The sequence below is a fragment of the Mixophyes fleayi genome, chromosome 5, assembly GCF_038048845.1.
Source record: "Mixophyes fleayi isolate aMixFle1 chromosome 5, aMixFle1.hap1, whole genome shotgun sequence".
Classification (NCBI taxonomy): domain Eukaryota; kingdom Metazoa; phylum Chordata; class Amphibia; order Anura; family Limnodynastidae; genus Mixophyes; species Mixophyes fleayi.
The window spans coordinates 180,092,041-180,106,697 of NC_134406.1; the positions used below are offsets into that span (position 1 = coordinate 180,092,041).

Consider the following 14,657-nt stretch of genomic DNA (forward strand, 5'->3'; position numbering starts at 1 on the left):
GGGTTCAGATAGATGCAGCACTGAAAAAGCCGTCTAAGACAATTCCTCCTGAATGAAATTGGGTAACAGAATTTTGGTGCTCACTGTAATAACCTATAGAATCACTGAAAAAGGAGACAGGTAGAAGCTACAGAGGGTTACAGTATGTTCTAGTTCAGTGCTACAGGATGTGCCAGTCTTCCTTCTCATTAACTAGGTTTTGTTATTGCTTTCGGGGTTGGCGGAGATATTATTAGTTGTTATGATGATTAACTTTAATGTTATTTTAAACAGATGGTTATTGCGCAAAATGTTGGTCCTTTTCCCATTTTATTAATGAAATTCTATGTTCTGCTCATAAATCTACATGTAGTATATATACATACACACATGTAAATATATTAATGTATGTATAGTTAACGTTTTGTGTACCTTGATGAATGGATTTCAGCCTATTTGTTGTTTTAATGTCTAGTGAAATGTCAGGACACTCTTACCTTAGAGAAAGGAATCTATTCTCTTCTCTCCCTGCCGGACTAATAAACAATAGAGAGCTGTACCTGAGAGCTTGCCAGTTATTAGTATAGGTGCTGTAGCATTAGGGTCAAACAGAGCTTTACAATTCAGTAAAATGGAGGCACAACAGACATTTTGTGATTTTGATGACATTGACAAAAAAAATTGAAAAAATTCGAACATAGACCAAATTCATTTACAAAATCATTGGCAAATGAACTAAAATGCTACAAGCTAAGTTTGGAAATCCCTATACAACAGCAAATATATTCTGTCATTAGACACAAGTATATAGATACCAATTTTCTATGAAATGGTATCTTCTTAAAGTTACATTTAAACTAGAACATGGATATTGGAGTTGTGTGACCTAAGTGATGTTACTAGCTTTGGAAATCAGATCCATGAAAGCTACTTTATGCAAGGCCCGAGTAACAAATATCTCATAGTACACAACATCTAGTTCTGTAAGATAAATATATATGTTACGGAGAACATAAATGCAACAGTGATTCTGTAATCAGAGAAAACGTGTCACACATTTCTAAAAATTCTTAACGGAAAAGGGGGAAAAATACCAGGGCAAGCTACCATAACATAGGGCAGTCAGGATGAACAAGAGGAAGAAAAGGCAATTTGTAAAAAAAAAATTACAATTCTGTATATGTTACATTTGGGACTAGCATAGTGGGACTACACATTTATTTTATATTTTTATGTGTGCAATATACCTTTTCTCTTTTATGATTTCCATTTTTATTTTACCTTAACATAAAAAATGGTAAAATATGCATATCTACATAAAATCATTTTGTACTCATGACTATAGGTGCTTGTTGTAGAGGTTAATAAAAAGCAGGGAAAAAAAAACAATACTACGCACACACACACACAAGCGCACACACACACACACACACTTACACAAACAGACTCTACTACACTGTGATTTCTCAGTGTTCCTTCTCAGAGTTGGTTCAGTGTGACAGAAAGATTGAAACTGTGAAAGAAACACTACATTAACAAATTAGGCAAGTTAATAGTAAGTAATTGCTACATGTATCCATGTTCTTTCAGCTGTTCATTCCTGTCTCTACAACATTATTACATTTAATTTGCAGGAATATCATTCAGATGCAAAACTCAAGATGTGCAAACTGCAAGATTTTTTTTTTTGTGGTTTTCTCATTTTTTTTTTTTGTTTAAAGTCCATCTTCTTTTTAAAACACTGGACACCTTTTTTATTTTTCTATCTAGCTTAATATTTCCCTATCGATTCTCCGTAATCATGTCAGCTCACATGTGACTTCAACGCTTCCTTTTCTAAAAGTGCCTTCTGTAAAGTAGTCCTTTGGGACAATAAACGCTCACATCCTAGGTCAAAATTTACATTCATCCCTTTGAAACCACATTAAAACGTTCAACATCTTGCTCTAAGAAGCTCTACATATTTTCATGTAGGTTTCAGGGTTCAAAAAAAAAAAAATTAAAAGAAAAACAAATATATATATTTTTTTCAAATACACAGATTAAAAGAGAGATACAGTACTTAGCAAACATGAGACCAAGATGCTCGGCAATAAAGTGTGAACAGCATTTTAAGTGCTAATAGACAATCTCTTATCACTCCTCCAGTTCTTGTTCCTTAATGTGTCACACTGAAGTTTAAAAACATAAAAGTGGCACCAGTTGTTACTAAAGAACTAAAGTTGAACACAAAATGTTTGCACCTAGAATGCAAGCAATTAATGTTAGTGCTCTAAAGACGCAGTGTGCTTAGAACTTGGTCAGCACACGCCATGTTTACAAGACATTTACTTGCTATATTATAACAAATGTCTGTCCTAACAGGAATCTGCTAGAGGGGTTTGAAAGTTAATATTGGCCTCTGCGTCCTGTCAAGCTTTGCTTTCCTTGTTACTGAGGCAAGCAATGCTATTCCAGCAGTTACACAATTGGAATTTTATAATATTAATAATATAAAATAATCAAAAGGACATACATGACTGAATTTTTCACAGCACAAAAAAAATTAGAAACTTTTTAGAGCATAGAGGGACTTTGTCCCTCTAATGTTGACTTGTGCAGTTAGGCTTCCTTAGGATGAAATGAAGATATTTGTAGAGCAAGTGCCATAGCCAAGGTGTATTCAGTCAGTAGAAACTCAAGTTATCTTAAATGTCCTCTGCTGTCTATAAGTACAGGGATCATCAACAAATGTCGAAACTACACAACACCAAAAGGATACATGGCACTAGTCACAAACCTATGACGAGACCAATTAAAGGAAACAGGATCTTGGATAATCACTCCAACATATGTGAAATGTTATTTTTAACATTGTCAACGTGACAATGACCATAAACTGTTACTTTTTCTTTGTGCCAGTGACCCGCAACATAAACACAGTCAAGAAGCTATACCCTGCAACAAGGGATAGCTCACATTTCTTTTCTTCATTTCCCTTGTAATCCTCTCTGAAAGATTAAAAAGCAGAAGTTGTTTGAACTTTGAAGTTGGCACCCTACAACTACATCACAGAAGCCATGTTTATACAATCCTCTCCATCAAGACTTAAACTGCCTCTCAAGTAGCTTCCCCAAATCCTAGCTACTGCACTATTGAACACTTGTGGAAAGAACATATGCATCAAGAGTCTCCTGCAAGATACCAGCCGCAACTATAATAATGTTCTAACATAAACCTAAAATAAGATGATAACATGTAAATACTGGGTTATTTATTCTACAGTACAGTAATCTGAATAAAAAAGACAAGGGTAAGCCTAATTTGTCTTCTCTAAACATGTTTCACTTGCCTACATTAGATCGACCTTCGATGCAAATCTTAACCTCCTGAGGAATAAAAGAAGGCTTGGGAAGAGTCAATGGTGGTTCATCTTCAGACTTCTCTAGTTTTCTGGATTCTGGGGCAGACCACCTCCTCTTCCTTGTTGCCACAGGCTTGCCAGGCTCTATTTTGGCTTCAAAGGTCGCGGTATTCAATCCAGCAGGACACCTTAGTTCGCCATTCTCAGATGACACCTGTGCACTTCCCTGATTAATCCCATTCTCCTGTTCTGCATACCTATGTTTGTTTCCAGATAGACTGTCATTCTTTGGATGCTTCAGCAGGATGCTAGCTGAATCCATGGGCTGCCCCTTCTTTATCGAGCCGTTTTTCAGATTCTTGAGGGTAAGCGATATGCAGACATCTCCAACCGATAACTTGGAGCATGGCAAATCAAACAGCTGGCTAGTTCTCTCAGGACTGCAGGATGACCAGCCTTGACCAAATACAAAAAACGGATACTCTATCAAGACTTCCACACTGACCTGTAGAGAAACAATAAGAGAACATGTGTTTTTTTCATATTTACAGTAATGAAAAAATCTACATCAATCAATGATTTGTTTATTTTGTAGGGAAGGATATAATGTTTGACAGGGTTTTCTCATCAGCTACCTGTGAACTTGTGAGATTTAGCTCCTTATACAATCACACAAGTGACACATTGGCGGCCTATGCACATTTTAGCCCCCAATGGTACAGCACACTCTAATTATCTTTTTTTTTAAATGTCTCCATGGTTTATCGTTGCATTTTATTTATGAATATAAACCTGAATAGGGCTTACAAAAGAGACTGTATAACTTTGTTGAGATCTCAGTCTCAAATGTGGGCCTGGTTATTATTTACATTGAGAGAATGTAGCTAATGATAAATTAAAAGATGAGTGCAAGATATTCCGTGTGCTATGCTTTATTGGGCAAGTCATCTCTTTGCATAAACTAGCAGTTTCTGTCTGGTCTGCAGCCAAGAAATTATCTGGTTTTCATTATGTGCCCAACAAAATTCTGCTTTTGAATAATCAGAGATTTAGCAGAATTTGTTGTACTTCCTGACACCTGTGCAAAATGAAAAATGTCATTATGAAGTCAATGGCATAGGTCATGGGTGCTCAACCTGTCAGTCAGGAAGCCAACTTTTTGGTGCACTATGGTTGTTGGAAATCCTATATTCTCGCTATCCCCTTATGAGCATAAAAATGGTATTCAGAGACTTATATTGTTCTTGTACGCTCATCTTATCACTGCCACTCTTGCACTGTTACAGTTAAGAACATATGGATGTCTCTAATCTTATCCCTCTTACAAGAGTACTGAGAAATTAGAATAAATCACATGTAATTCAGTTCTCTCCATTCTCCTCTGCATATCTGGTCACTTGTGTTTGAAGGAGGGAACTAGCAGCTGTAATTTCCATTACACCAATCAGTTATCTGTTTGCAGGTCTTCTAATGCCAGAGAAACTCACTGACGGGAGGACAGTTTATAAAAGAGGAGCGATTTACATTTTGCCTTAATTTGTCTTTAGGGTTTTCCTTCTTTGTACAGCATATTCTGTGACGTTATATCATATTTTTTTCCCACAATTTCCTATGCCAATACGTAAAAGTGGGCGGATATAATGTAGGTGTTTTTACATATTATTTGGACTCAATTAGCAGAAAAGTAGGAAATGATCCTGTCTAGAATAGAAAATGAGTAGAAAAATGTGTAGTTTAAGAAATCATGGCAAAAAAAAATACTTTTTTAAAGAAATTAAAAATGACAAAACAGCTATTTTAACCTCCTAAATAAACACGCTTTAATAAAATATGGTGTAAATATATAGTCTTTACGTCAAAGCCATTTTAAGAACAGATTCTTCTATTTATATTAGGATATTTTGCATAGTCTCCAATGCAATTCAAAAGCTTGATTTCTGATTGGCTGACAGAAGGTTCAGAGGTTAAGGAGCATCTGCTGCTTTCATCACTCTAAACACACAGTCACTGTCAACTTTACACACCAGTGCAATCAAAACGCTTTATACACTGTACAGAGCTATACAGAGGAGCATGGAGAGCGCAGTCTCTCCATGCTCCTCTGCAGTGTTCCCGAAACCTTGCTTATTTTCTACTTTAAAAAAGACTGAATGTCTAAAAAAGTAAAAAAATATAGATTAAAATTCTAATATAGTATTTAGTTATTTGAATGAGCCACTAGCAGATACTTGAACAAAGCACAATTAATTGAAAAATAAACAGAATTCTACATGTTATGGCATGACTTACTAATAATAAACTTTGGTGCATGTGATTTAATTAGTAAGAACTCAATTAGTATTTTAGGCAAACTTTAAAAAAGAGTAAGTAGGTCAGTTACATTAACAGGCAGGAAAAACATGAATGGAGATGCCATGACTCATGCACGCTGCAGCCTTTCAGGTGACTATGGGGAATATACTGTATCATTATTATTAGGGCAAATACAGTAAAATGAAGAGTGTGGCCTGTAAGAATGGAAACGTCCCAATGCTTGGCTCACTAATAGAATAGTTTCCTCAGAAGTATGTAGTCATAGTTGAAATATTCAGAGATTCTGCCATCTATTCCTTTACACCTGTAGAGGATATATTTGTCTCATACAAAGAACATCATAATAAAAAAAGTGTGATCTGCAAGGCCATTTATAAGACAGTTTGAAAGAAATGCTCTGCCTTACCTGCCAACATGTAAAAACATAAGTGTCCTGGCTAGCAATTATCATCCTGTCCTACTGTACAAGGCTGTAGCTGGGCCACCAAGAGGAACCTCAGGCCCATGTACAGCAACTTCTTGGGGCCCCTTATATAGAACTTGAAGTGGGTGTGGTCACCAAGTTCATGGCTCCTCCCACTACACAGGTAGACCTGGATGCTCTTACCTGCCCCCCCCACATTGTCCATTGCTACTAACAGGGTCCTAAACATTAAAGCTGATTTAATACTATGGTGCAACAAATAGAATACAAACAGTATTCTGCAGCTTATAGAAACCCTAATAATCTTTCACTAGCTAAACTAACTAAAAAGCTAGTGGAGGTTTGTTACTGGATACAGTATGATTGTGTTACTTGCTGCACAATTCTGTATTGCCTGTGCTGATGGGCTTGTTGACACTGCAGCTTGTGTCACAACACACTTATTTTAGACTATACTGCACTGTTTCACTATATACCACTCTGTGTAAGCAGGGTTAGTCAGGGTGTGACTGAAGCCCAGTACTAATTGTGTGTTCATGTACATGAAGAAATATCATACATTTAAAAAAGATGAAACAACTCTTATCTAGTGCTTTTCTCACTAGCTGAGAGACAGAAACAAACTGTGGTGTAATTTGTATAAAACAGAGAAAGGAAGATAAATATTTCATATCTGATGGTATTTCTCCATACAACACCACAACATGCTGCAACAAATAGCCAGCACCACTAAGATTCTTATGGTATTAGTCATACATGAGCTGGGCTTGCCCTTTAAAATTGTGGGTGGGGGAATTTAGAATGCTATTTGTACATGATTTTATCATATAGATTTCACAGTTTTATTTTCAATAACTAAGAACCAAACAAATGCGGTTTAGGCAACATAAAACATTTATTACATATTTACTAAATAAATGTAGCCATTATTTCTGGTATTTAATGAATCATGTTTGGTGGCCTTATTTAAAGGCAAAAACAAAAATAAACAAGGAGAATGAACTACTGCCTTGCCTTACATTGAATATAAGGACAGCTGCGCTTGATGAATAAATCAAGTTTAAATTGCTCATTACATGCTGCCATTTTTCAGGAGAACCCCAAGTTATCTGGGAATTATTAGCAGGACTTTATGTTGCAGATATATTTTTTTTGCTTCATGTATCTTCATTAAAATCAGACAGAGATAAATAATAAATATGCATAAGGCTAAATCTGAACACCCAATGTGCAATATTATCAGCAACATCAGCAAACTGGCCTGAAACCAATTAATGTCTGAACCCAAAATAAGTGAGATGACGGAGAATAATGCAATCGGATTGGATCCTTTTCTAGACCCATGGCGGTTAAATAGCCACAAGAGTACAATTTGCTGCTGAGATGTCGCCAAATTGATCACACTTCTGGCCATTCAGGAATCAGGCCAAATGACCAGACTGCATGGTGTGTGGCCAGTGTAAGGATGATCTATTCACTGTATGGTTTTCAAAGGGACTAACAGTATTATGCTCTATTAAAATATGTTAAATGCCAAGAGTCTAGCTTGTCTTTCCACCAATCAGTCACCAGCTTTTGTTAGCGAACTGTAACGTGTTTGTGTAAAATAGAGTAGTTAGTCATAGTACTCAGAAAAAGCAAAGTAAACATGTTAGGACTTCATTATGTATTCGATAGTTTATTATACCAAAGTCCCAGTCCAAAACATACTGGTAGGTTGACAAACCTGAACCTAGTGTGTGTGTGTGCGGTAGGGAATTTAGACTGGAGCAGGGACTGATGTGAATGATTGAAAAGATTATCTTCACATAATACGTTGTGTAATATGTTGGCACTATATAAATAAAGGATAATAAATAAATAATAATTAACATGTTTGTGGGTGCAAAATAAAATAATATAGTCCATACTATCCTGGTGGGTAGGTGAAATACATGTAGGGAGGGAATTGGGCACAACGAATAACATCATTTCAACTAATCGTGTCATGGAGGCTCCCATCCCTCTCACTTCGATAAGTGAGATGCGGGAGAATGGCCTGCACACCTGGAAGTTTTGGAGAGCTACCAAAATTTGGGGTGGCCAAGTATGATACAGTCATGGACTACTGGTATAATTGTAAGTGGACAAAGGAGACATAACGAAGATGTAGGAACACAGCAGATATTAGGGAAAGTTGAAGTAACACAGGGGACATAAGGGAATGGTGGAAGGACACAAGGGCGAGGTAATTGGATATCGGAGAGGTGGGACAGGTTAGATAGCCTTGCATAATTGTATATGTTTTAAAATATACAATATATTGTTAAAAAGCATCTAAAATTTATTTCACACTATCAAAGTCCCTCAAGCTTTTGGGAGCCTAGGTATCCCCCAGGTCCCTGGCCATTTACTCCAAATTTCCATATAAGCCCTTCTAAATTGCCAATTAGACCACTGGAGCTATACATATAGAAATACACATCAGTACCCCAAAGTGTCTGTGGGCATTATAGTAGGAAACTCACAACTTCACAGTTCTTTATTTGACTTGCTATAGAAGTGATCTGCTACTGACTATATTACAAGTATTTCCCAGAACCAAATGGTTTCCAATGCATAGATTCACAGTTTTATAGTGCAAAATATTTTGGCTCAACATTTTGTGGACTTCTCTTGTCACTGTATCGACAGCATGCCTTGTGTGGTATAGATTTCTTATTTAGTATGAAAAGTAGTTTAATTGGTACACAGCTGGGACTTCTGACCAGAGGTGATTTCTGTAGTAATTAACATCACAGAATACTAAGGGTTAAGTAAGATAAATTGTTGGGCATTCCTTGCCTATAATTTCAATTTATTACAACTACAAAATGCAATCTCGGTAATCTTGTTAACATTTTAGGTGAATTTTATTTATAGAATGAAACTCTGTATCAAACTTTTCTGCCCCCCATTTTCATAAGGCATAATGTTGTTTTCAATTGTTTAATAATCCTATTATAATCCTCATATAACTCGCATTAGAAAGGCTATGTAATAAAAACATGTGATATATGAATTTTGTTCCATAACAAGGTGCATTAGAATAATCTTCATGTCTGTTTGACAAAGCCTCATCTGACTAATCTGTACTGTTGTAACATGTAGATGCTTGGATTGGCTACATGTTGACTATGCCCCTTCCTCTTCCAACTTTCTTATACAAGGAAATGCATGAGCTGGCATAGTTGAAGCTATGTGCTACTGTTAACATCTATCTATCAATAACAGATGAATGTCTATAACATGTTTAAACCTGGAATATAGATTTAAATAAGTATACCAATAATGATGGAAAACAGAAAGACTTTACATGAGTGCTTGAAAATGCTAAATATTTACTAGAACATTTATATTTTCCATAACAAGTGATTCTCTCACCCACCTGTGCCCGGTGCTCTCCCACAGCAAACTGTACCACAGCAATGCCTGGACTATGGCTGTTCTCAATCCTCTCCACTGTGCTGGAGTCTATTTTCAAGTCATTGCTAATATCAGCACTCTGTATGAAATCTTCAGTTTTCAAATCCTCTACCTTCTTTAGCTCACCATTGGCCAGCTGAATGATTGACCCTTTTGTGAAGTAAGGGGGCAGTGTAGGGGCAGCTGCCATTGGAGAAGCAACAGACTGTACGACTGGGAGGTGGATTTGAGCCGGAACCAATGCTGTCTGGTACGCTGTTTGAGTTGTCAGTGATTCAGCACTGTAGTTATCGCTTTTAGGAATGGGCGTAGTGACAAATGTATGAGGCACTGCTGCAAACTGGGGAGATGAAGTGACAATAGCAGGTGCTACCCCCACCGCAGATGATTCAATGTCTGGATTGCCAACTGGTATGAGCAATGGCTGGGTTCCTGGAATCACCAAGTGCTGGGGCAAGTTTCCAGGGTAGCCAATGGTTTGCTGTTGACTGCTGAGATAGCCAATGACTGGCTGTTGTGTACCCGCATAAAAGGCTGCAGCAGGCAGCCCAACAGAAAGTTGCTCTGCTGCACTGTGAGTTGTCTGGATGACTGTGTGAGGAGATAAAGTGGCCATTGTTTTTACGCTTTCTGCGCATAAAGTCTGTTGTGGGGATAAAGCATAGGACCGGTGGGCTGGTTTTCCTAAGTGAAAGCTTCCCTTGTTATGAGCTGTTGAGGGTGAGGTTTCTCTCTTAATGGTTTGTTGAACATCAATGTCTGTGGCAGCTGTGTTGCTGTTGGGCACTACCATGACAGAGGTCCGAACACCTGAGGGATCCCGAGCACTGAATTCAGTACTAGGGTGCACAACTACGTGCCTTGTCTCATAATGTTGGGAAGCTGGTTTATTATTGCCTGCTTTCATTAGCTGTGCATCAGTGGGGGTAGGAACTACAAATCTCCTAACTTTCTCTATCTCCCCATTTAATAACTCCTTGGCTTGTGACCTGAAACTCTCTTCTTTCTTCATAGGGTCCCTAGCAATAAAATGAGCTCCTGAATCTGAGTACTGCACAACCACCTGGGAGGGTGTACCCAGGGTAAGTGTATGTGGAATCACTGGGGCGTGTGTATGTAGATGCACTGGGATAGATGGTGGTGATAGAGTTCTGACTCCACTCTGTGATGAGCTGGAAATATGGACATATTGACTTAGGTGGGTAGGTGGTGATCCTGCTGCGATCAATCCAGGAGTCCGATCTATATGTGGTTCAATTTTATGCCCCTGCTGGCTTAAGCCGCTTACACTGGCCAGCATAGTGGAATAAGCCTCCATCTGGGCGCGTTGTGATGGAGTGGTGACTCCTGCTGTTGTTGAGGACACAGCACTTGATGCGGAATTCGATGTAGGTGAAATTAGCTGCGAATTGATGAATCCTGTATATGATGGTCCACTGTACTGCGGTCCAATAAATTGGAACGTTTGGGGCATATTAGTATATTGCACAGGAGATACTGATGCCCCTGATTGAGACTGCACAGTCTGGTAAATGGCAGGAACTGTTGTTGCAGCTGATACCGACCTTGTAGCACTAGGGGAGGAATAGTCTATACCAGTCGAAAGTGTTTTATGTAAACCTACCCCCTGTTGTAAACCAGCCTCTACTGAAGTTCCTACAGGCCCATGATGACGCCCACCAAGGCTGCTGGCCGTGGCAGAGAGCCACGATAAACTATCTGTACGATGGTTTTCACTTGTCAGTCCGACTGTCTTCTCTTCAGAAGGTCGACTGGTGGCGGGAAGTTCACGTTTCTTTGGTGGTAGGCTTTCATTGCTCCTTTCTTGATTAGATTTCATGTTTTGCTTTCTGCCACCCCCGCCAACCACCACTGCCTGCTCACTGTCTGACAGATGCTGATTTCAGTCTGGTGAAAGGAAAATCACATTTAATTCCTGAAGGGAACCCAACAACTTCATGAGGAATCATCTCCCTGGGAGCACAATGTTCCAACGGTTGATGTGGAATCTAAATGCACAAACAGAAAACAAATCTATAAAAATGATTTGACAACAGTTGATTGAAAAAGATCAGTATTGAAAGTTATGGTTTTATACAGCAGTAAAATATTTTTTAAAACATGAATTTATGAGTTTCTTAGGGATCAAAGAAGGGCACTCATTTTGTGAGTAAACAATTAGCATAAAACAAGACAAATTAATAATTTACTTTTATAAGATTCCATCTGGAGTAATTAAATATTAATATACCAGAATCTTCCCTCCTGAGTTAAACATCTCTAAAACTGTGTAAAAAGTGCAGTTTAGAAAGTTGTTTATCCGTGGAAGAGTTTTTTTTTAAAATAAACACAATTAAAAAAAATGACATCAAAGTAATCCATAATCAAATGGTGAAATCTCTTAAAAACACAACAAACAGTACCATACATTGAAAAATGAAATGTACTATTGACTGTACAGAACAATATTTTATTGTGTCAGTACAGATCGATTTGCCTGCACACATCTCACAACACAATGGTGATCATTTGCATAATAGAATATATGCATTGCAGTCCACACACAAAATTCACTAGTGAAAAAGTAGATTAAACAAATGAAAAAAATACAACACAAATAATTTGAAGAATGTTCATAATTATTTTCCTTTACATATATTATAGAACAAGGAGGACTTTAATATTCATTATATTACATTTCATCCGTTTGCTTTTTCAAATTTGAACCTTTAAATCCTTTTAGATATTGCTTGTTATCAAGTATATCATTAGACTGCACTAAGACAAAAGAGGAAGAAAATGAAGTAAAACAAATACCACTTAGTATTGCTTCCATGCTACTCTATGTTGTCCTATGAAGGGAAGTGACAAATCTGAATGGCTGATATATGGACAAAAATATTACAAATACAAAAATTGTACCTATAAACAATGCTATTTGCATTATTTCCCAGTATCTCTATAGCTATAAGAAAATAGCATAATCATAATAATAATATCATTACAATATGACTACTTTAATAAAGCAATTACTTCATTAATCCATGTACAATAGCAACAAAATAAATTACATCTAAAGTAGCCTAAATTGCAACATATTCGCTCTAAAATCATGGCTTTATGTCAGCATTATGTCATCTATCTCACTCTATTGTTAAGCTTATATTTTCTGTGTTCTCAATAGAGCCATTGGATGTAAAGTAATTGGCGAACTACAGGGGGTGCAACCACAACAGGCCTTGAAGGTGAGGGGGCCTGGCAATGGTGGGCCACCTGCCCCCTCCGAAGCTCCTGCTGCCACACTGAGGCCCCCTACTTTACCCTCAAAAGAAGTCAAATAACCCAATTTTTGCTACTGCACAGCGACGAATGTTCCAAACCTGTTGCTAAGTCATATGAATTACCAAGCTGACTTCTGGTCATTTTCCACACAATCTAACCACAAAGGATAGTTAAGGCATTCCATAAATCCATACTGGTAATTATACTATAAAGATGTTTTATAGTCCCCTGCTGGAGTTCTGAAACCTCATACTGAATTTCAGAGTGAAATATATGCATTCAACAAATAAAGTTTTATGAAAGCTGACTGATGTTGCTGCGTTACATGCATGCTGTATGGTAATACATATCTTACACTTGTTCATATTGATAAAGATTCATGCTGCTGATCATTTATATACACAATACCACATAGTAGGAATAAAACCCGATAAACATCTGTGAAAGCAGTGCAGTGATAAATACAAAAATACATTGAATGATTTAAAAAACATTTTAGAATATGACATTGTTCTTCACTTTATTTTCTGTTCCCTAAACAGGATATTTTTTATCTGAATCTTAAGAATATAAAAAGTACAGAAAGGAAAAAACCACACATAACACTATGTAGTGCAAAGTGCTGACTTTTATTAGGATTGCGTAGGTGGGTGTTGAAACAAGTGTGAAAACAACTGTGAGGGGAAGACTGTGTTGAACAAAGGATAACTGTTGGAAGAACTTGTGATCATTTTCTCTCTCTGCGCTGGGAACATCTGTCTCACAACAAAGAAAATTGCAGTAATGCCCAATTTGTTTTTAGTACATAATTCTAAACTATCATTAACATTGTCAGCTGTGTAAGTCAGCGGTAAGCCTAGTGTTGTGGGTCCACCAGAAATGTCCAACCTAGTACCACTTTAGGACCACCCACTTTATTCATTTTAACTTTTACATTTTTCATCTAAAATACTGCTTAGTTTAGCTTAATATATGTCTTACAGTAAGGGGACATTTGAGAATGTTTTTATTACCTGTATCCCTTTTGTGTGTGTGAAGCTTTTTATGACATTGCTCAGAGTGCTGATAGAAAGTGCAACATGGATGTGCATCATGCAAAGTGTAGGACAACAAGGAATGCCTCTAGAAATGTGCCCACTGCACCCCTTTACCTATTTTTAATACTCTCGCTACAAAAAGGAACTCTTGTTGCTGCACTACCATACTCTGCAAAACTAGACTTTTTGCACTTCATAAAAAAAACTCCATAAACAGGAAACTACCCAAAAGTTACATAAATCCTCAAGCAAAAGAGAACTGCCACCAAAATTGTTAATTACTTTTGGAAACTTCCATTTAAAACAGTATGGGTTCTCACACCTGAAACACTAATCCATTCTAACTCACAGCAGCAAAATTACTGAGTTATCCCAGCCACAGTGCCTGGAGAAATTTGAATCCTGTGGAAGTGAACCTTTACCCAAAACAATGCCAGTCAGTGCCTGCTCCAATGGAAATCACAGTTTAAATTCTCTACCACACACAAACATACTAAGGGCCGTTTTAGTCAGCAGCCTATTCACACCAGCAGTTGTTGAAGTGGGGGTGTACAGTATACAGTGGTATGCCATACCGCCAATTCTACTGCATTTATTTTAATACTATCACATTCCATTCACTTACATTCTCATTACAATTTTCATACCGCCGCTAAATGTAAACGTTGACTGCTGCCTACCAGTATGTTTCTTTTTGGATAGTGGCTGGGAACCGGAAAACTGTGAGGAAACCCAAGCTCCACACAGTTAGTGTCCTAGTCAGAATTAAACCCATGACCCCAATTCTAAACACTGTGCCACTAAGCAGCAATATTAATGCAAATTAGCTAATACT

The 14,657-nt window shown here is 37.4% G+C and overlaps 1 protein-coding gene across 1 annotated transcript in view; it reads right to left on the minus strand.

Moving 5' to 3' along the window:
• Window positions 1-1,980: 1,980 nt before the first annotated feature.
• ATXN1 (ataxin 1) overlaps window positions 1,981-14,657 on the minus strand; it is a 224,204-nt gene continuing 211,527 nt past the window's right edge. The window contains exons 5-6 of the mRNA XM_075213105.1: window positions 9,466-11,512; window positions 1,981-3,827 (exon numbers count right to left, since the gene is read on the minus strand). Coding sequence (XP_075069206.1) covers window positions 3,303-3,827; window positions 9,466-11,343 — 2,403 coding nt within the window. The 5' untranslated portion in view covers window positions 11,344-11,512 and the 3' untranslated portion in view covers window positions 1,981-3,302. The remainder of the gene's footprint in view (window positions 3,828-9,465; window positions 11,513-14,657) is intronic.